This window comes from Bombina bombina, chromosome 6 (genome assembly GCF_027579735.1).
Source record: "Bombina bombina isolate aBomBom1 chromosome 6, aBomBom1.pri, whole genome shotgun sequence".
Lineage (NCBI taxonomy): Eukaryota > Metazoa > Chordata > Amphibia > Anura > Bombinatoridae > Bombina > Bombina bombina.
Genome location: NC_069504.1, coordinates 710,219,423 through 710,242,105, shown reverse-complemented (window position 1 = coordinate 710,242,105; position 22,683 = coordinate 710,219,423). Strand labels below are relative to the sequence as shown.

General features: G+C 41.4%; 1 protein-coding gene across 1 annotated transcript in view; it reads right to left on the bottom strand.

The window, feature by feature from the left end:
• DOCK6 (dedicator of cytokinesis 6) overlaps positions 1-22,683 on the bottom strand; it is a 360,578-nt gene that overhangs the window by 28,078 nt on the left and 309,817 nt on the right. The window contains 2 exon segments of the mRNA XM_053717880.1: positions 9,003-9,146; positions 11,464-11,700. Of these exon segments, the coding sequence (XP_053573855.1) occupies positions 9,003-9,146; positions 11,464-11,700 (381 nt within the window).

The window sequence follows — 22,683 nt, the reverse complement described above, 5'->3', positions numbered from 1 at the left end:
AAAATTCTATAAGGACCACTTTCCCTAGGTTCCACAGTAAGTCAAATGTGGAGCCTCTGCCGCTCAGTCTGACTGAGGAGAACACCAGAATGATTAAACAGTAACAGGAGAGAGTAGGAGCCACACTTCGAGCTGAAACCTTCTATACAAATCAGCATAAAAATGGCGTCACTCTGCTTGAGCACTGAAAAGCAGAAGAAACGCATCACGTGGCTTCTCCTATTCCTCTCACACAAAGTGCGCAGCTAAGTAAAAAGGCGCGCCAAAAAACTCTGTCGCTCAGCTTTACTGAACTCAAAGTGAATAAACAGCATAAAACATAATTTATGCTTACCTGATAAATTTATTTCTCTTGTAGTGTGTTCAGTCCACGGGTCATCCATTACTTATGGGATATATTCTCCTTCCCAACAGGAAGTTGCAAGAGGATCACCCAAGCAGAGCTGCTATATAGCTCCCCCCTCACATGTCATATCCAGTCATTCGACCGAAACAAGACGAGAAAGGAGAAACTATAAAGTGCAGTGGTGACTGGAGTTATAATTTTAAAATTTAGAACCTGCCTTAAAAAAGACAGGGCGGGCCGTGGACTGAACACACTACAAGAGAAATAAATTTATCAGGTAAGCATAAATTATGTTTTCTCTTGTTAAGTGTGTTCAGTCCACGGGTCATCCATTACTTATGGGATACCAATACCAAAGCTAAGTACACGGATGATGGGAGGGACAAGGCAGGAACATTAAACAGAAGGAACCACTGCCTGTAGAACCTTTCTCCCAAAACCAGCCTCCGAAGAAGCGAAAGTGTCAAATTTGTAAAATTTGGAAAAAGTATGAAGTGAAGACCAAGTTGCAGCCTTGCAAATCTGTTCAACAGAGGCCTCATTCTTAAAGGCCCAGGTGGAAGCCACAGCTCTAGTGGAATGAGCTGTAATTCTTTCAGGAGGCTGCTGTCCAGCAGTCTCATAGGCTAAACGTATTATGCTACGAAGCCAAAAAGAGAGAGAGGTAGCCGAAGCCTTTTGACCTCTCCTCTGTCCAGAGTAAACGACAAACAGAGAAGAAGTTTGTCTAAAATCTTTAGTTGCCTGTAAGTAGAACTTCAGAGCACGGACCACGTCTAGATTATGCAAAAGACGTTCCTTCTTTGAAGAAGGATTAGGACATAATGATGGAACAACAATCTCTTGATTGATATTCCTGTTAGAAACAACCTTAGGTAAAAACCCAGGTTTAGTACGCAGTACTACCTTGTCTGAATGAAAGATCAGATAAGGAGAATCACAATGTAAGGCAGATAACTCAGAGACTCTTCGAGCCGAGGAAATAGCCATCAAAAACAAAACTTTCCAAGATAAAAGCTTAATATCAATGGAATGAAGGGGTTCAAACGGAACACCCTGAAGAACTTTAAGAACCAAGTTTAAGCTCCACGGAGGAGCAACAGCTTTAAACACAGGCTTAATTCTAGCCAAAGCCTGACAAAAAGCCTGAACGTCTGGATTCTCTGCCAGACGTTTGTGTAAAAGAATAGACAGAGCGGAAATCTGTCCCTTTAGCGAACTAGCGGATAAACCCTTTTCTAAACCCTCTTGTAGAAAAGCCAAAATCCTAGGAATCCTAACCTTACTCCATGAGTAACTCTTGGATTCGCACCAATATAAATATTTACGCCATATCTTATGGTAAATTTTTCTGGTCACAGGTTTCCTAGCCTGTATTGATGTATCAATAACCGAATCCGAAAACCCACGCTTTGATAGAATCAAGCGTTCAATTTCCAGGCAGTCAGCCTCAGAGAAATTAGGTTTGGATGGTTGAAGGGACCCTGAATTAGAAGGTCCTGCCTCAGAGGTAGAGACCATGGTGGGCAGGACGACATGTCCACTAGGTCTGCATACCAGGTCCTGCGTGGCCACGCAGGCGCTATCAGAATTACCGATGCCCTCTCCTGTTTGATCCTGGCAATCAGTCGAGGTAGCAACGGAAATGGTGGAAACACATAAGCTATGTTGAAAACCCAAGGGGCTGCTAATGCATCTACCAGCACCGCTCCCGGGTCCCTGGACCTGGATCCGTAACAAGGAAGGTTCGCGTTCTGGCGAGATGCCATGAGATCCAGATCCGGTTTGCCCCAACGACGAATCAGTTGAGCAAATATCTCCGGGTGAAGTTCCCACTCTCCCGGATGAAAAGTTTGGCGACTTAGGAAATCCGCCTCCCAGTTCTCCACGCCTGGGATGTAAATCGCTGACAGGTGACAAGAGTGAGACTCTGCCCAGCGAATTATCTTCGAGACCTCCAACATCGCTAGGGAACTCCTGGTTCCCCCTTGATGATTGATGTAAGCCACAGTCGTGATATTGTCCAACTGAAATCTGATGAACCTCAGTTTTGCTAACTGAGGCCAAGCTAGAAGAGCATTGAATATTGCTCTTAATTCTAGAATGTTTATTGGAAGGAGTTTCTCCTCCTGAGTCCACGATCCCTGAGCCTTCAGGGAATTCCAAACTGTTCCCCAGCCTAGAAGGCTGGCATCCGTTGTTACAATCGTCCAATCTGGTCTGCGAAAGGTCATTCCTTTGGACAGATGAACCGGTGACAACCACCAGAGAAGAGAATCTCTGGTCTCCTGGTCCAGATTTAGCAAAGGGGACAGATCTGAGTAATCCCCGTTCCATTGACTGAGCATGCATAGTTGCAGCGGTCTGAGATGCAGGCGCGCAAATGGCACTATGTCCATTGCCGCGACCATTAAGCCGATTACCTCCATGCACTGAGCTACTGATGGGCTTGGAATGGAATGAAGGACACGGCAAGCATTGAGAATCTTTGATAACCTGGACTCCGTCAGGTAAATCTTCATCTCTACAGAATCTATAACAGTCCCTAGAAAAGGAACCCTTGTGAGTGGTAAGAGAGAACTCTTTTCCACGTTCACTTTCCACCCATGCGACCTCAGAAATGCTAGAACTATCTCTGTATGAGACTTTGCATTCTGAAAACTTGACGCTTGTATCAGAATGTCGTCTAGGTACGGAGCCACCGCTATGCCTCGTGGTCTTAGTACCGCCAGAAGTGAGCCCAGAACCTTCGTAAAAATTCTCGGGGCCGTGGCTAACCCAAAAAGAAGAGCTACAAACTGGTAATGCCTGTCTAGAAAGGCAAATCTTAGGTACCGATAATGATCTTTGTGAATCGGTATGTGAAGGTAAGCATCCTTTAAGTCCACTGTGGTCATATATTGACCCTCTTGGATCATGGGTAGGATGGTTCGAATGGTTTCCATCTTGAACGATGGTACCCTTAGGAATTTGTTTAAGATCTTTAAGTCCAAGATTGGTCTGAAAGTTCCCTCTTTTTTGGGAACCACAAATAGATTTGAGTAAAATCCTTGTCCCTGTTCCGATCGCGGAACTGAGTGGATCACTCCCATAATTAAGAGGTCTTGTACACATTGTAGAAATGCCTCTCTCTTTACTAGGTTTGTTGATAACCTCGACAGATGGAACCTCCCTTGTGGAGGAGAGGTTTTGAAATCCAGTAGGTATCCCTGAGATATAATCTTCAACGTCCAGGGATCCTGCACATCTCTTGCCCAAGCCTGGGCGAAGAGAGCAAGTCTGCCCCCCACTAAATCCGTCTCCAGATAGGGGGCCCTGTCTTCATGCTGTCTTAGGGGCGGGAGTAGGCTTTCTGGCCTGCTTGCCCTTGTTCCATGACTGGTTGCTTTTCCAACCCTGTCTGTAACGAGCAGTAGTTCCTTCCTGTTTTTGAGCGGAGGAAGTTGATGCTGCTCCTGCCTTGAAGTTACGAAAGGTACGAAAATTAGACTGTTTGGCCTTTGGTTTGGCCCTGTCCTGAGGAAGGGCGTGGCCCTTACCTCCCATAATGTCAGCAATAATTTCCTTCAAGCCGGGCCCGAATAAGGTCTGCCCTTTGAAAGGAATGTTAAGTAGCTTAGATTTGGAAGTTACATCCGCTGACCAGGATTTAAGCCAGAGCGCTCTGCGCGCCTGTATGGTGAATCCGGAATTTTTAGCCGTAAGTTTGGTTAAATGTACTACGGCATCTGAAACAAACGCATTAGCTTGCTTAAGGGTTCTAACTTTTCTCAAAGCTTCATCCAATGGCTCTGTGCGAATCGCCTCTTCCAGAGACTAAAACCAGAATGCCGCTGCAGCCGTGACAGGCGCAATGCATGCCAGAGGCTGTAATATAAAACCTTCTTAAGGTAACCCTCTAATTTTTTATCCATTGGATCTGAGAAAGCACAGCTATCCTCCACCGGGATAGTGGTACGCTTGGCTAAAGTAGAAACTGCTCCCTCCACCTTAGGGACCGTCTGCCATAAGTCTCGTTTGGTGGCATCTATAGGGAACATTTTTCTAAATATTGGAGGAGGGGAAAAAGGCACACCGGGGCTATCCCACTCCTTACTAATAATTTCTGTAAGCCTTTTTGGTATAGGAAAAACGTCAGTACACACCGGTACCGCATAGTATCTATCCAACCTACATAATTTCTCTGGGATTGCCACCGTGTCGCAATCATTCAGAGCCGCTAACACCTCCCCTAGTAACACGCGGAGGTTCTCAAGCTTAAATTTAAAATTAGAAATTTCTGAATCCGGTCTCCCCGGATCAGAACCGTCACCGACAGAATGAAGCTCACCGTCCTCATGTTCTGCAAATTGTGACGCAGTATCAGACATGGCTCTCGTGTCATCAGCGCGCTCTGTCCTTAACCCAGAGCTATTGCGCTTGCCTCTTAATTCGGGCATATTGTATAATACTTCTTTCATAACATTAGCCATATCATGTAAAGTGATTTGTAAGGGCCTTAATGTACTTGGCGCCTCAATCTTACGCATCTCCCGAGCGGGAGACGCAGGTACTGACACGTGAGGAGAGTTAGGCGGCATAACTTCCCCCTCGTTGTCTGGTGATAGTTTCTCCATCGGTAGAGATTGACTTTTATTCAAAGCAATATCAATACAATTGGTACACATCGTTCTATTGGGCTCCACATTGGCTTTTGAACATGATGAACAAACAGTTTCCTCTGAATCAGACATGTTTAAACAGATTTAGCAATGAAACTAGCAAGCTTGGAAATCACTTTCAATAAGTTTACAAGCAATATAAAAACGCTGCAGCGCTTCAAAAATACAGATAAAATTAAAACAATTCTTAACAAGAAGTGTATTATTAGCAGAGGATTGCACCAATTAGCAAAAGGATGATTAACCCCTCAATACCCAAAACGGATAAAACGGATATCAATTAAGATTTAACGCTTTTAATCACAGTCAAACACACTGTCACAGATCTGCTGTGACTGATTACCTCCCTCAAAAATGAATTTTGCAGACCCCTGAGCTCTCTAGAGACGTCCTGGATCAAGGAGGAAGAAGCAGGAAGACTGTGCTAGAATTTTAACTGCGCAACAAGGCGCTTAAACAAGGTCCCTCCCACTCCTATTACAACAGTGGGAGCCCTGATGTAACGATTTCCATGCAGAAAATATATGTTAGCCATGTGGAAAAAATCATGCCCAAAGAGATTTATCACCAAAGTACCTCACAAAAACGAATAACATGCCAGTAAACGTTTTATTAAAAAAACAACATTTTCCAATGTCATGCAAAGTTATCACTAAGCCTGCTACCAGTCGCTACCACTGCAGATAAGGCTTAAGAATTATTTCAGTTTTAACAGTATTTTCTCAGTCAAATTCTAGTCCCTAGAAAATAACTCGACTGCGCATACAATATCAGCCTGATACCAGTCGCCACTACTGCATTTAAGGCTGTACTTACATCATACGGTAACAGCAGTATTTTCTTAGTCAATTCCATTCCCAGAAAATAATGTACTGCACATACCTCATTTGCGGAGGACCCCGCATGCTATTCCCAGTTTCTGAAGTTACCCCACTCCTCAGAATGTCGAGAACAGTCAGTGGATCTTAGTTACGCTTGCTAAGATCATAGAAAAAGACGCAGGCAGTTTCTTCTTCCAAATACTGCCTGAGATAGAAAAAACAGCACACTCCGGTGCCATTTAAAATAACAAACTTTTGATTGAAGAATAGTTAAGTAAAAACTCCAGCTCCTCTCGCGACCTCCTTCGTTGTTGAGGGTTGCAAGAGAATGACTGGATATGACATGTGAGGGGGGAGCTATATAGCAGCTCTGCTTGGGTGATCCTCTTGCAACTTCCTGTTGGGAAGGAGAATATATCCCATAAGTAATGGATGACCCGTGGACTGAACACACTTAACAAGAGAAAAAACCCTGTCGCCTGAAAATTCAGCCCAACATAAAAATTCATTGCACAATGAAATATCACATATGAGAAAGAATTAATTAGCAAGGGCTCCTTTTTTCTTTCTTTTCAATCAATCTTATGGGTATAATTAACCCCTGAGGAACCTCTACATGAGCCATAATAAAGATAATCAGGGTATACTATTATTTATGAAGTATTAACCCTTAGTCTCCCTGTCACTCACAGTGCCCGCTCCCTGTCATAAGCAATCATGCTTGTATCACAGGAACACCTCAGTGCAGCTCCTTCTGTTTAGTGCCAGCGTTTTTTTACAAATAACAAAATGGCACTTACCTGCACCTCTGGCTGTTCGGCAGGAGGACAGCTCACTTGGCATGAGAGGAAGCGACTCCTCACAGAGACATGTGAAAATAAGAAAGAGCAGAATAAACCTACTCTGGCTTTCTACATAAGGGCAGCAGCCTGTTAAGAAATCGCAGTGAGGCCCCCCTCACAAGTTCCTAACTGCTTGAAAGCTATCACTGCCCTACTGAAGAGACTGACGTGGAGTACAGCTAGACCTTATCATGAGAGGAAAGATCAGAGCAAACCTACTCTGACTTTCAAAATAACAAACTCTTGATTGAAGCAATTCTTATTCAGACACCAACACTTCACCTCCTCCTTGCACCAAAGGCAAAGAGAATGACTGGGGATTGTGGGAAGGGAAGTGACATTCAACAGCTTTGCTGGGGTGCTCTTTGCATCCTCCTGCTGGCCAGGAGTGTTATTCCCAACAGTAATTGAGGATTCCATGGACTCACCATATCTTAGGAAAGAAATTTGGGTTTTATGTCCCTTTAATGGGTTTTATGTCCCTTTAATAAGTTTTATACATTGGCAGTGAGCACACTGTGCTTGATAATGATGTGAGTTTCTATACACTACACTCTGATAAGTGCACTGCTCTGTATAAATATGATGAGTATGTATACTCTGATGAATGTGCTGTGTGTATCTATACATTGATGAGTATGCTGCACAATATAATGATCATGAGCATCTATACACAGATAATGACCAGACAGGTACATGCCTATGTATAGACTGGCTGTTAAGGGTGCCCCAGCACTTGGGCCCTAGTGCCACTGCACCAAAGGTAGTTCCACCAATTTATGTGTGTGTGTGTATTTATATGTGCGTGTGTATGTGCATATGTGTATGTATGTGTGTGTATTTATAAGTGTATGTATATATATGTGTATGTATGTATACGTGTGTGTATTTATATGTGTGTGTATTTAAATGTGCATGTGTATGTATGTATATGCATATGCATATGTGACTGTGTGTATGTATATATCTATATCTGTGTGTGTGTGTATGTATGTATATATATGTGTGTGTATATTTATGTATTTATATGTGTATGTATGTGTATATTTATGTATTTATATGTGTATGTATGTGTGTGTATGTGTATTTGTATGTATTTATATGTGTGTGTGTGTATATATGTGTGTGTGTGTGTGTATGTGTATGTATATGATATGTGTATGTGTATGTATGTATGTATATATATATATATATATGTGTGTGTGTATATGTGTGAATGTGCATGTATGTGTGTGTGAGTGTATGTATGTGCGTGTGTGAATGTGTGTGTGTGTGTGTATGAATATGTATATGTGTGTGTGTGTGTATGTATGTATGTGTGTGTATGTATGTATGTGTGTGTGTGTGTGTATGTATATGTGTGTGTGTATGTATGTATGTGTGTGTATGTATGTATGTGTGTATGTATGTGTGTGTGTATGAATATGTATATATGTGTGTATGTGTATGTATGTATATGTGTGTGTATGTATAAATGTGTGTATGTGTGTGTGTGAATGTGTGTATGAATATGTATATATGTGTGTGTGTGTATGAATATGTATATGTATGTGTGTATGTATATATGTGTGTGTGTATGTGCGCGAGCACTCACATACACACAAATATGTCAGGCAACTGGAGCGCACAGATACACATTTACATATACAGAAAATGCAGCATCACTTTTGAGCATCTCCATCACATTTATATGCGTAACTCTGTGAATAGTAGCAATTTTTAGCCTCTCAACACAAATACTGCTCGCTTATGCCAACTTACTAACGAAATTGCAAAGTGACGCTAGCAAGAAAAGCACAATTAAAAAAACGATTTAATTCTGGATGATTCATTTGTGATATTTATAAATGCTCCAGTGCAAACATTAAATAATAAAAAAATGTTGAATGGTCAAAATAACAATTTAACACACAGCATATACACAATGTATTCTCTCTTGGCTGCCAAAGAGGGTTGGAACTCATTACTTTGCAATATATTGCAGCTTTCTTTCTGGCAACTAAGAGGTTAGACCAATCTCTTGTTATGCTCCATTGACTTTTATGGGGGGAATAGGTTATCACGCATGTTATATTCTAAGTTCAGCTTTTTACGTGTATCTAGTTAGTGCGCCAGCTACATGAGTATACTTTTAACTTGTAAAAAAAGCTACATGATGCGCAGCGCAGTTAATGTTCGAGCGGGAGCATTAAATACCGATCCACTTGCAATCTGGCCCTTAATCAGTCAGGAAATGATAAATTCAGATATCACAAGTAAAGTGCAGCTAGCACTAATATTAATCATCCCATCTTACAATTAACCTCACAGACACAGCAGAGGTACTTGTTACCTGGTTGACAGTAGTACCCACGCAACCCTGCAACACCATCTGCAACATTTTTGGATCAGCTGGGTTCTGGTGGGTGGCAAATGCCAGTTCTTGAGTCTTCTTCTGCATATCTTCAATGGCAACTTCCACAGGAATCAGTACCACCTGGTACAGGGAAGAAAGAAAATGTGTTTGTACAATATAGGTGAGAGAGACAGAGGAACTTAGTAATGTAGCACAGACGTGAGATATGAGTTTGAGAGGAAAAATATTGTCAAACACAAATCTTTTTAGATTAGAGAAATCGAACTATAGAAACAACGGACTAGTATAGTTGCAGATCTATATAAGACACAGACATGTGCAATAGAGTGTATTTCATACAGAAGAGAAAAACTGTGCAGTAGTAAAATATGAGAAAGACACGAGACCCAGAAGTGCACCAGCCACAGATGTGTGCACGGTGAATTAATACTTAAAGTGATGGTAAATCCTAGCGTTTAGGAAACGCTAGGATTTACAATCGTAACAAATAAAGGGGACTTTCATTCATGAAGTATAAAATACTTCATTCTGAAAGCCCCTTTATTTGTTAGCAGCGTTTGCTGCGATGAGCTGCTAAAGACAGCCCACGGGCAGAACGCTATTTGGCTGAGAGGTGACGATTCCACCTCTTATCTGTATTTCCCGCACTGCTATTGGCTAAGAGGTGGAAACGTCACCTCTCAGCCAAATTGCGTTCTGCCGTGGGCTGCCTTTAGCAGCTCAGCGCAGCAAACGCTGCTAACAAATAAAGGGGCTTTCAGAATGAAGTATTTTATACTTCATGAATGAAAGTCCCCTTTATTTGTTACGATTGTAAATCCTAGCGTTTCCTAAACGCTAGGATTTACCATCACTTTAAAGGGACATTACAGTGAAAAAATTACATGCTCTATTAAAAGGACAGGAAATCCTAACATTTTCTGTCATGATTTGGATAGAACATACAATTTTGAACGACTTTCCAAGTTACTTCTATTATCAAATTTGCTTCATTATGTTATCCGTTGCTGAAGAAACATTGTTGCACTACTGAGAGCTAGCTGAACACATCTAGAGAGATAAATGTGTGCAGGCACCAATCAGCATCTAGCTCCCACTAGTGTAGGATATGTGTGTTTTCTTTTCAACAAGGTAAACCAAGAGAACGAAGCACATTTGAAAATAGAAGTGAATTTAAAATTGTGTTAAAATGACACGCTCTATCTGAATCATGCAAGTTTAAACTTTTGAATTTCCTATCCCTTTAAGTTAGAGCATGTCGTTTTAACACTGGTAACCCTATAGTGCTATGTGTTTAAACGCAAAGTTAATATACCATTTAGGAGCCACAGAGAACTGCTGGTCATGAGCGGAAACTGTTGCCGACCCAATCATGAACCAGCTATGCAACTACCACTGCTCATTGGGTGACCGAAGGGTCCTTTAACTATGTGTTTAATCCATTTGCATTGTCACTAATGTTAAAATTAAGTGATCTAACTAATTAGAGCATGCCATTTTTTTTTTTAAACTATAATGTTCTATTAGTGTGAAAGTCTGGGAGATACCAGCATGTGTTAGTCATAAATATATTCAATTCCAGTAATGTGCAGGATACAAAAGTGCGTGCAAGCCATGGACATGCAGGAGACAGAGAAGCGTGTGTGCACGCAGAGTTGCGTAAAGTGTAAAACAAAAGCATATGGCATAGGTGTTCATCCCTTATGCACAGGTGTGTGATGTTTATTTCTACCTTGAAGTGATCATTAAGTTATAAAGCATTTGGCACTACACAAACAGCTCCGTTTTTTTCTTCAGCACACAGTTTGTTGGTATCTGAGCTGTTGTCTTTGTTGTTATATACCTTAGATTTTGCCTTGCTTAAAGGGACATTAAACACTAAACAAATACTAGATAGAATGATGCATTCAAAGAAAAGATTAGTCTGAGAATAACATGTAGATGTATTTTTTAAAGTTTTTTTTTTAAAGTTTCATTAGTTGTTTAAATATTGACAAAATAAGTGTTAAGTTTTAGTGTCTATAAAACAATGGGATCTGCCATGTTGTAACTTAGGTTACCTTCCCTGCTGTGGCCAATTAGAGACAGTTATAAATAGGTCAATAGAGTGTGCAGCCAATGGCTGTGTGAAATATAACAGTGTTCGGAATGCTATTGCTAACATTTCAGAATGGAATTACAGGAAAAGGGGACACAATAAATATTGAAAGTATATTGCAGAGGTTATATATTATGTATATAAGTTTATCATTACATCTCAAAGTGTTTAATGCCCCTTTAGTGTACACTCCTGTGTGTCTTCCTCCAGCTTGATGTTGTATTTCACCCACTTACAAACTTATGTTGGCTTCCTCTCTGGATTTCCCCCCTGACCTAACCTCTGAAACCTGTCAATACAGCAAATAGCCTCTTAAAGCTGGTGGCTTACAACACTTACCTCTTCCCGGTGCAGCACATTGATACGGGTCTTGATATATGGGAAGGCATGAGAAGTGGTGAGTACAGTCTTTCGCTTGTACTGCTCATGAAGATCACCATGTGCACGTCCATCCAGTGTGAAAGGTGTGCAGAATAGGAATGTGCGCAAGTTATAGTTCTTGTCAAAATAGGTAACGCGATCTTTGAACTCATACGTGTCAAAAAATGGCTCCACATATGTTATTTGTATATAAGCCTGCATCAAAGAAATACAAATGATATCATTTTATTACTGGGCTAATGATCTCTCCAAACTAATGGGTCAAGTACTTGTTTACAATGATTTATGCTTCTATGTTTAGTGTGAGGGGAACAATCATATTTTACAAGGGATTAGCAAAGAAAGTTATCCTAAGTATCTAAATACAATCACATTCCTATACTATGATAGGATAGACCCATCACTGTGTTATTACATCTACTTAATTTGAGCCTCCAAACTCATAACCCTCAGCATAACCACTTTTATTTAATACCAGTTTTTTGTTTTTTTTTACTTAACCAAAACACAAAACATACTATACCCCCCCCACACACACATATATATATATATATATAGAGTAGAACTCAGGAGAGCACTCTCACTTCTCAGCTTAACTGCCAGGGTGCTAGTATAGGATGAATAAAAGTAACAAAAACTTGCACTCGCTGGTCTTTTTAAAACACACTTTTTACTGTGAAAAATAGTGACGTTTCGGGGACAAAATATCCCCTTCCTCAGACACAGTGTAATGACACCTCACACAATATATAGAGCAAACAAACATAGTCAACCCCTTCCCCCAATTTGGACCAAAAAACGCCAAAAATGGAGTGGAGTCATGGTAACAGCCTTGTGACAATAATAAACAAATAGTGATCATAATATTAACATGTCTGAACAGTGTGTACAAAACTATGTAAAGTGATTACGCTAGGTAACTTTAAAATAACCAGATGGCAACATAGAACCCTACTTTTGTCATATGTAGAACGTTCAATACCATCTTCAAAGTTTAGAGGCAGAACTATAGGTTACTTTAACATCGCATAATAGCAAATCGGCACCCGCCGTACTTCATACTTAAAGGGATACTAAACCCAATTTTTTTCTTTCATGATTCAGATAGAGCATGAGATTTTAAGCAACTTTCTAATTTACTCCAATTATCAATTTTTCTTTGTTCTCATGCTATCTTGATTTGAAAAAACAGTACTGTAAGCTTTAGAGCCAGCCCATTTTTTGTTCAGCACCTGGGTAGCACTTGCTGATTTGTGGCTAAATGTAGCAAACCAATCAGCAAGCGCTACCCAGGTGCTGAACTAAAAATGGGCTGGCTCCTAACCTTTCATTACTGCTTTTTCAAATGAAGATAACATGAGAACAAAGAAAAATTGGTAATAGGAGTAAATTAGAAAGTTGCTTAAAAATGCATTCTCTATCTGAATCATGAAAGAAAAAAATTGGGGTTAATATCCCTTTAAGGCACTAGAAATCACTAATCAACTAACAACCATAACTGCACTGAAATGCCGTGAATGCGAACTAATATGTGTACCTGACAGTGCAAGTAGAGCTGTCATCATCACCCCTGTTCATTGTATACATGCCGCACACTGGACTCCACCGGGGCCGAAACCCGGAAGTGGAGAGGAGGAGCACAGTACAGAGAGAACCCGGGCAGTAGCGTGTATGTTGCCATGGTAACTAACAGTGGAAACTCAATAATCGAGCAGAATGTGTAAATAACAATGCCCAGCACACTACAATAAGACATAAAAGAGAAAATTACCTTGTAAGTCGAAACACACAAAGACACTATTAGTAGCGGCAGGTTACCATGGGGACTAGAAAAGGGGATCATATATATAAATACACAAAGGGAATCATATACATAAATACACAAAGGGATAGCACCCACAAGATGGCCTAAGGGATAAAGGGTGTTAGTATTGGATCTAACATGCCATCAATAAAACCAAATATGCTATCAGTGTAATGAGGTGAATGGGCATGACTCGGGCACATTATAGCAGGTAATTGTTAGTCAGGACAAATAGCTTGAGTAACTCCTGGAGAAAGCAACCAGCTACAAGTAAACAAAGAGGGCTTAAAGGGACATTCCCGTCAAAATATTAATGCACATAGATGAATTACATCTTTGAATAGAAACATATTTGCAATATACATGTATTGGCAAAAATTCTTCTAGTAAGTCAACACTGTTTTAGTGTTAGTATTTTTCTCTGCACGTGCATGTGAAGCATATCTAAATATTCTCAGTGCACCAGCATTTTAAATACTGTGACTGTTCAGAAAGCCAGTGGGGCTTGTAACATGTCAGCAATTAACAAACTGAGTCACTACTAGATGGTACAAGCATCTTGGGCTCTGTGAGGCAAGTGCTGTGTGTAAAATGCTGGGGCACGGTGCATATTTAAATACACATTTGAAACAGCTATAGCTTTTATAAGAAGCATTTTTGCTTATACATGTATATTACAAAAATGCTTCTATTCAAAACTGAAATATGTCCATGTAGATTCCAATTTTGGCTGGTTTGTCCCTTTAAGCAAACAATTTTTTAATATAACATATCACTGGTCCAATTGCGACCCAAAAATTACATTACACTTTAGATAAGCAGAACTACACTGAGTAACCTGTCAGGGGGAGACATTAACCAGAACTCATTTTCTAGACCGAAGGCAAGTAAGAATATCCCAGGGGTAAAAATCTGCAAAATACCAACATAAGGGATAAACCACCACATAAGCCACATAAGCCGGTCAATACACCGAACTAGAGGTGGCAAAATGTTAAACCACCCCTAATATGCTAGCGTAGGGAACCCGGATCACTCACAGCAGGTGGAAAACCTGAAGTCAAAAAGTGTCCCAAATAATAAGGCACATTGTACCCCATCATAAGCAAAAGCAACACAGTGGACTTCCAAAGGTCAATCAGTATACATAGTGTATTGGAAACAGAAAGTGTCTCTCATGTGGATAGAACAAATGGAAGGTGGCTCCCATCTTGGAAAATGCAACAGGAACATCCCATTAAAGAAAGCAATGCCAGTCAACGACTTTTTTCAGTCCATTAGGTTGAACCGTATTTAAAAGGTGTATCCATCTTGCTTCAGTCTGAAGAAGAATCTTGTTGCGGTCACCTCCTCGTCTCAACGGAGGGCTATGGTAAATTAAAACGAATCTTAGGTCATTCACTGTGTGACCGGCCTCAAGGAAATGCCTTGCCACAGGCTGGTCGCTGGTCTTCTTCTTTAAGGCCGTCCTGATGGCTGATCTATGGTTGGCAAATCTTATCCGGGCATCGTCAGTAGTTTTGCCAACGTAAAAATGCCCGCAGCAGCAGTTGAGGAGGTACAACACATGAGTGGTAGTGCACGTGATGAAATGCCAAATCCGAAACCTCCTATTAGTGTGTGGGTGGCCAAACCTTGGGCCCGGTATCATAGCACTGCATGTTGTGCACCCTGCACACCTATAGCAGTCATTCTTCTTATTACGTTGTAGCCAGTTAGACTGGGTATAGCAATGGGAAGGGTCAGTGATCATTAGGACATCTTTGAGATTTTTTTTTATTTCTTTTATACCCCACTCTAGCGTGGTACCACTTGTCGAATAGAAGGGTAGGGTCACTCTTTATAATGTGCCAGTGCTGGTTGAGGCTTGTGCCCACCTTGCTGATAATATGACTATATACCGTAGTAAAGGTCAGTCTTTGTGTGTCACTTCTATTTGAGGCACAGCCTTCAGGTGCTGGATTGGCGACGCTTCGCATACTCTGGTCAATTAACAGTGAATTGTAGCCTCGCTGTATAAATTTCTCCGCCATTTCAGTTAATTGTACCTGTCTCAACTCAAGTTCACTATTGTTTCTTGCCGCTCGCATTAGTTGTGCTTTTGGGATGACCTTCAGTAGGGCAGTTGGATGACTACTACTTGCGTGAAGTAATGAATTGCGGTCTGCCGGTATACAGAACAGAGATGTCCCCAGATGGTTCTGGCCTTTCTTAAAGATCCTCAAGTCAAGGAAATCGATTGACTTTTCATTGATGTTCAATTTGAATTTTATTGGATTCTCCAATTTGTTCAGTTGATCAAACCAGCCCTCAAGTGCTTCAGCAGAGCCACTCCAGACAATGAAGAGGTTGTCGATGTATCGACAATAGAACCTCACTTCAGGTTTCTTAAAGACCCCCATAACTGATGTTTCGTACTTATCCATAAACAGGTTGGCCAGGGATGGGGCTATATTCAAACCCATGGCAGTCCCTGCTATTTGCTGGTAAAAAGAATTCTCAAAACGAAAGAAGTTGAGACGTAGGCTTAACTACAACAACTGTATAAGGAAATCCCTGGGGGGACCAACAGGGGGTAGCGGTCCAATGCCTCCATAATACAGAGTTTACCGCTCTCATGAGGAATGATCGTATAGAGGCTATTTACTTCAGCCGTTGCGAGGATCCAAGAATCATCCACTTCTAACTCCATCAATTCAGAGATGAGTTGTGATGAATCACGAAGATAGGATCGGATGTTTTTTTTACCAGTGGCTGCAAAAAGTGTTCCACAAAGACTGCCAATCTAGAAGTGATAGAATTTCTTGCGGAGACGATCAATCTCCCCGGTGGTCTCGCACTACTTTTATGGATTTTTGGTAGCGTAGAGAGTATGGGGCATGAGGGAAATTCCACTAACAAATATTTCTTGATGTTATCATCAATCCAACCAGAAGTACAGTCTTGTGCAACTTCTGGTTGTTAGTTGATTAGTGATTTCTAGTGCCTTAAGTATGAAGTACGGCGAGTGCCGATTTGCTATTATGTGATGTTAAAGTTACCTAGAGTTCTGCCTCTAAACTTTGAAGATTGTATTGAACGTTTTACATATGACAAAAGTAGGGTTCTATGTTGCCATCTGGTTATTTTAAAGTTACCTAGCGTAATCACTTTACACAGTTTTGTACACACTGTTCAGAAATGTTAATATTATGATTACTATTTGTTTATTATTGTCACAAGGCTGTTACCATGACTCCATTTTTGGCGTCATGACTAATTGGGGGGGGTTAACTATGTTTGTTTGCTTTATATATTGTGTGAGATGTCATTACACTGTGTCTGAGGAAGGGGATATTTAGTCCCCCGAAACGTCACTATTTTTCACAGTAAAAAGTGTGTTTTAAAAAGACCAGTGAGTGCAAGTTCTTGTTACTTATATATATATATATATATATATAAACATACATACATAAATACACAGGAGGAGGAAGGGGAAAGTATCCCCGAAACATCACATTTAATAGAACAATGGAGTGCCTCCTGTCAGCTTCTATATATCACTTTTAAACCATTTTAACACCACTTTTTTAATTTAAAAATAGAAATAGTTTAAATAATTTTGCTCTTAATAACTAAAAAAAAAAGTTGCTTGCAACAATCCCAAGGAAAAGGAATCACATCTTCTGAAAGAGCCACCATCAAACTAATTATAATCAATCAACCAGTGCAGCAAGGACAATACCTGGATCTGAGATGCATGAATGCACAAACCATTGAAAAACCTTGTCTAAGAAAAAGATAAGCCCCAAAAGAAGATTCTGATTAATAGTGTGGTGAATGTACCCCCAATATATTCACATACTTCTTAACTACTGTGTAAAACAATGAGCCTACAATTTTATTATACAAGCATATGCAAGACGTAAAGGAGAGGCTTTGGCCTAGTCTTTGTCTAAGAAAGACACTCCCATATAGCCTCCCATATAGCCTTTTGATTGGTGTATAATAGGACACACCTCAATGGATTAAGTATACAATGGGGTCAGCCAGTTACCGACACACATTCTTTTCCTTCCTCATCTCCTGCAAGCAACTGATCTTGTAGAGAGAGTGCACGTTGGGAGGACTGAACTGGGTGAGTATATTATCATTACTTTGCATCCTTTTCTTGGGATAGATTCTCTGGTTTACTATGTTTAGTTAGTAGTATTACACAACCTGGGGTTATCAAAACTAGAGTTGCTCTGTACAATTTTCATTGGATATTGTAATTTTTGGTGTTTTCTTGAAGGCTTGTTTAATACTTTTGTAGCTTGTAGGCATTTGTTGATTTCATGCCTATATTTGTCTTCCAATAAAAGTATTTAAATATGGTGGACAAATCTTTTAGTTTTACATTTTTTTGTATACAGTTACCACCACAGATAGGTGCAGAGAGTTCTTGGTAAATTTCTCTACTACATAAAACCATCACGGAATCACTGAAATGATTCTCAGAGCTGGTGCTAGTCCAAACTACACTAAGACAAGTAGTGTTTCATATTACAGCCGATTCCAGGTGGATAGCAGTCCCACATATCTATAATGAACAGGAATACAGAGTCTCCAATAGAAAAGGAGAATTATCACCAAAAAGCAGCATCCAGAACTGAAAGAAAAAACCTTCACCAAAATGTCAAAATAATACCAGGCATCATTTTAGCAGATCTTGAAGTTATGCCAAAAGCTCCTTATTCTTATATGATTCCAGGAAAACAGAGAAGGAATAAGCAGGGTATGATTAAATACATGCTACAGCTAAAGGAAAACACAATTTATGCTTACCTGATAAATTTATTTCTCTTGTGGTGTATCCAGTCCACAGGTTCATCCATTACTTGTGGGATATTCTCCTTCCCAACAGGAAGCTGCAAGAGGACACCCACAGCAGAGCTGTCTATATAGCTCCTCCCCTAACCGCCACTCCCAGTCATTCGACCCAAGACAAGCAAGAAAAAAGGAGAAACTATAGGGTGCAGTGGTGACTGTAGTTTAAAAATAAAAAACGCCTGCCTTAAAATGACAGGGCGGGCCGTGGACTGGATACACCACAAGAGAAATAAATTTATCAGGTAAGCATAAATTGTGTTTTCTCTTGTAAAGGTGTATCCAGTCCACGGGTTCATCCATTACTTGTAAGATACCAATACCAAAGCTTTAGGACACGGATGAAGGGAGGGACAAGGCAGGCCCTTAAACGGAAGGCACCACTGCCTGTAAGACCTTTCTCCCAAAAATAGCCTCCGAAGAAGCAAAAGTATCGAATTTGTAGAATTTAGAAAAAGTGTGAAGCAAAGACCAAGTCGCCGCCTTACAAATCTGTTCAACAGAAGCCTCATTTTTAAAAGCCCATGAGGAAGCCACCGCTCTAGTGGAATGAGCTGTAATTCTTTCAGGAGGCTGCTGGCCAGCAGTCTCATAAGCTAAGCGGATTATGCTTCTTAGCCAAAAAGAAAGAGAAGTTGCCGAAGTCTTTTGGCCTCTCCTCTGTCCAGAGTAGACAACAAAGCAGATGTTTGACGAAAATCCTTCGTAGCTTGTAAATAAAATTTTAAAGCACGAACCACATCAAGACTGTGTAAAAGACGTTCCTTTTTTGAGGAAGGATTAGGACATAATGAAGGAACAACAATCTCCTGATTGATGTTCTTATTAGATACTACCTTAGGAAGAAACCCAGGTTTGGTACGCAAAACTACCTTATCTGCATGGAAAATCAGATAAGGGGAATCACACTGTAAAGCAGATAATTCCGAAACTCTTCGAGCCGAGGAGATAGCTACTAGAAACAGAACTTTCCAAGATAAAAGTTTAATATCTATGGAATGCAAAGGTTCAAACGGAACCCCTTGGAGAACTTTAAGAACTAAATTTAAACTCCATGGCGGAGCAACAGGTTTAAACACAGGCTTAATTCTAACTAAAGCCTGACAAAATGCCTGAACTTCTGGAACCTCAGCCAGACGTTTGTGCAAAAGAATAGACGGAGCAGAAATCTGTCCCTTTAAGGAACTAGCAGACAATCCTTTCTCCAATCCCTCTTGGAGAAAGGATAAGATTCTAGGAATCCTGACTTTACTCCATGAGTAACCCTTGGATTCACACCAATGAAGATATTTACACCATATCTTATGATAGATTTTCCTGGTGACAGGCTTTCGAGCCTGAATTAAGGTATCAATGACCGACTCGGAAAAACCACGCTTTGATAGAATCAAGCGTTCAATCTCCAAGCAGTCAGACGCAGAGAAATTATATTTGGATGTCTGAAAGGACCTTGAAGTAGAAGGTCCCTCCACGGCAGACTCCATGGTGGAAAGGATGACATGTCCACCAGATCTGCAAACCAAGTCCTGCGTGGCCACGCAGGAGCTATCAAAATCACCAAAGCTTTCTCCTGTTTGATCTTGGCAATCAGACGAGGGAGCAGAGGAAACGGTGGAAACACATAAGCCAGGCTGAAGGACCAGGGCTGCCTTGGGATCCCTGGACCTGGACCCGTAACAAGGAAGCTTGGCATTCTGACGAGACGCCATGAGATCCAGTTCTGGTTTGCCCCATAGTTGAATCAACTGGGCAAATACCTCCGGATGGAGCTCCCACTCCCCCGGATGAAAAGTCTGCCGACTTAAGAAATCCGCCTCCCAGTTCTCTACTCCTGGGATATGGATAGCTGAGAGATGGTTAGTTCCAGAATGTTAATCGGAAGGAGGGCTTCCTCCTGAGTCCACGAACCCTGAGCCTTCAGGGAGTTCCAGACTGCGCCCCAGCCCAGAAGGCTGGCATCTGTCATCACTATAGTCCATTCTGGCCTGCGGAAGCTCATTCCCCTGGACAGATGGACCCGAGATAGCCACCAGAGAAGAGAATCCCTGGTCTCTTGTTCCAGATTTAGCAGAGGGGACAAATCTGTGTAATCCCCATTCCACTGATTGAGCATGCAAAGTTGCAGAGGTCTGAGATGTAGGCGGGCAAACGGAACTATGTCCATTGCCGCTACCATTAAGCCGATTACTTCCATACACTGAGCCACCGACGGCTGAGAAATGGAATAAAGAGCACGGCAAGAAGTTAGAAGCTTTGACAACCTGACCTCTGTCAGAAAAATCTTCATTTCTACTGAATCTATCAGAGTTCCAAGGAAGGAAACTCTTGTGAGAGGGGAGAGAGAACTCTTTCCTTCGTTCACCTTCCACCCATGAGACCTCCGAAATGCCAGAACAATGTCCGTATGGGACTTGGCGATTTGAAAATTCGATGCCTGTATCAGAATGTCGTCTAGGTAAGGAGCCACCGCTATGTCTCGTGGCCTTAGAACCGCCAGTAGGGACCCTAGAACCTTCGTAAAGATTCTTGGTGCCGTGGCTAACCCGAAGGGAAGAGCCACAAACTGGTAATCCCTGTCTAGGAAGGCAAACCTGAGAAACCATGATGATCTCTGTGTATCGGAATGTGGAGATAAGCATCCTTTAAGTCCACGGTAGTCATATATTGACCCTCCTGGATCATAGGTAGGATGGTTCGAATAGTCTCCATCTTGAAGGATGGGACCCTGAGAAATTTGTTTAGGATCTTGAGATCCAAGATTGGTCTGAAAGTTCCCTCTTTTTTGGGAACTATAAACAGATTTGAATAGAATCCTTGCCCCTGTTCCTCCCTTGGAACTGGGTGGATCACTCCCATAACCAGAAGGTCTTGAACACAACGTAAGAATGCCTCTCTCTTTATCTGGTTTGCAGATAATTGTGAGAGATGAAATCTCCCTTTTGGAGATGAGGCTTTGAAATACAAAAGATATCCCTGGGAAACAATCTCCAGAGCCCAGGGATCCTGGACATCTCTTGCCCAAGCCTGGGCGAAGAGAGAAAGTCTGCCCCCCACTAGATCCGGTCCCGGATCGGGGGCTACTCCTTCATGCTGTCTTAGAGGCAGCAGCAGGTTTTTTGGCCTGCTTTCCCTTGTTCCAAGCCTGGTTAGGTCTCCAGACTGGCTTGGACTGGGCAAAATTTCCTTCTTGTTTTGCAGCAGAGGAAGTTGAAGCTACGCCACACTTGAAGTTTCGAAAGGAACGAAAATTAGTCTGTTTTGACCTTAATTTGTTGGACCTATCATGGGGAAGGTCGTGGCCTTATCCTCCAGTAATATCAGAAATGATCTCCTTCAATCCAGGCCCAAATAGGGTCTGCCCTTTGAAGGGGATGTTGAGAAGCTTAGACTTTGAAGTAACGTCAGCTGACCAGGATTTAAGCCATATCGCCCTACGCGCCTGAATGGCAAAACCTGAATTCTTAGCCGTTAGCTTTGTTAAATGAAAAACGGCGTCAGAGATAAATGAATTGGCTAACTTAAGAGTTTTAAGTCTGTCTAGGATATCATCCAACGGGGTCTCCACCTGTAGAGCCTCTTCAAGAGACTCAAACCAGAAAGCCGCTGCAGCAGTGACTGGGGCAATGCATGCAAGAGGCTGGAGAATAAAACCTTGTTGTATAAAGATTTTCTTAAGGAAACCCTCTAATTTTTTATCCATTGGATCTAGGAAAGCACAACTGTCCTCGATGGGGATAGTTGTACGCTTAGCTAGGGTAGAGACTGCTCCCTCCACCTTAGGGACCGTCTGCCACGAGTCCCGTGTAGCGGCATCTATGGGAAACATCTTTTTAAAGGCAGGAGGGGGAGAGAACGGTACACCTGGTCTATCCCATTCCTTCGTAATAATTTCTGAAAACCTTTTAGGGATTGGAAAAACATCAGTGTAAACAGGCACTGCAAAGTATTTGTCCATTTTACACAATTTCTCTGGGACTACAATGGTGTCACAGTCATCCAGAGTTGCTAAAACCTCCCTGAGCAACAAGCGGAGGTGTTCAAGTTTAAATTTAAATGCTGTCATTTCAGAGTCAGACTGAAGTAACGATTTTCCTGAATCAGAAATGTCACCCACAGATAGAAGCGCTCCTGCATCGGCTTCTGTACATTGTGAGGGTATATCAGACATAGCTACTAAAGCGTCAGAAAGCTCTGTATTTGTTCTAGCCCCAGAGCTGTCTCGCTTTCCTTGTAACCCTGGCAGTTTGGACAATACTTCTGTGTCTTGTAAGGTAAACGCATTGGACGCGCCAGATGTACTTGGCGTCACTTGCGCAGGAAATATAGGTTCTGACACATTGGGAGAGCTAGGTGGTTTAACCTCCCTATTGTCAGTCTAAGAAACCTCTGGTGATAAATCTTTAAAATCCATAATATGGTCTTTATAACTTATAGAAAGGTCAGTGCATTTGGTACACATTCTAAGAGGGGGTTCCACAATGGCTTCTAAACATAATGAACAAGGAGTTTCCTCTATGTCAGACATG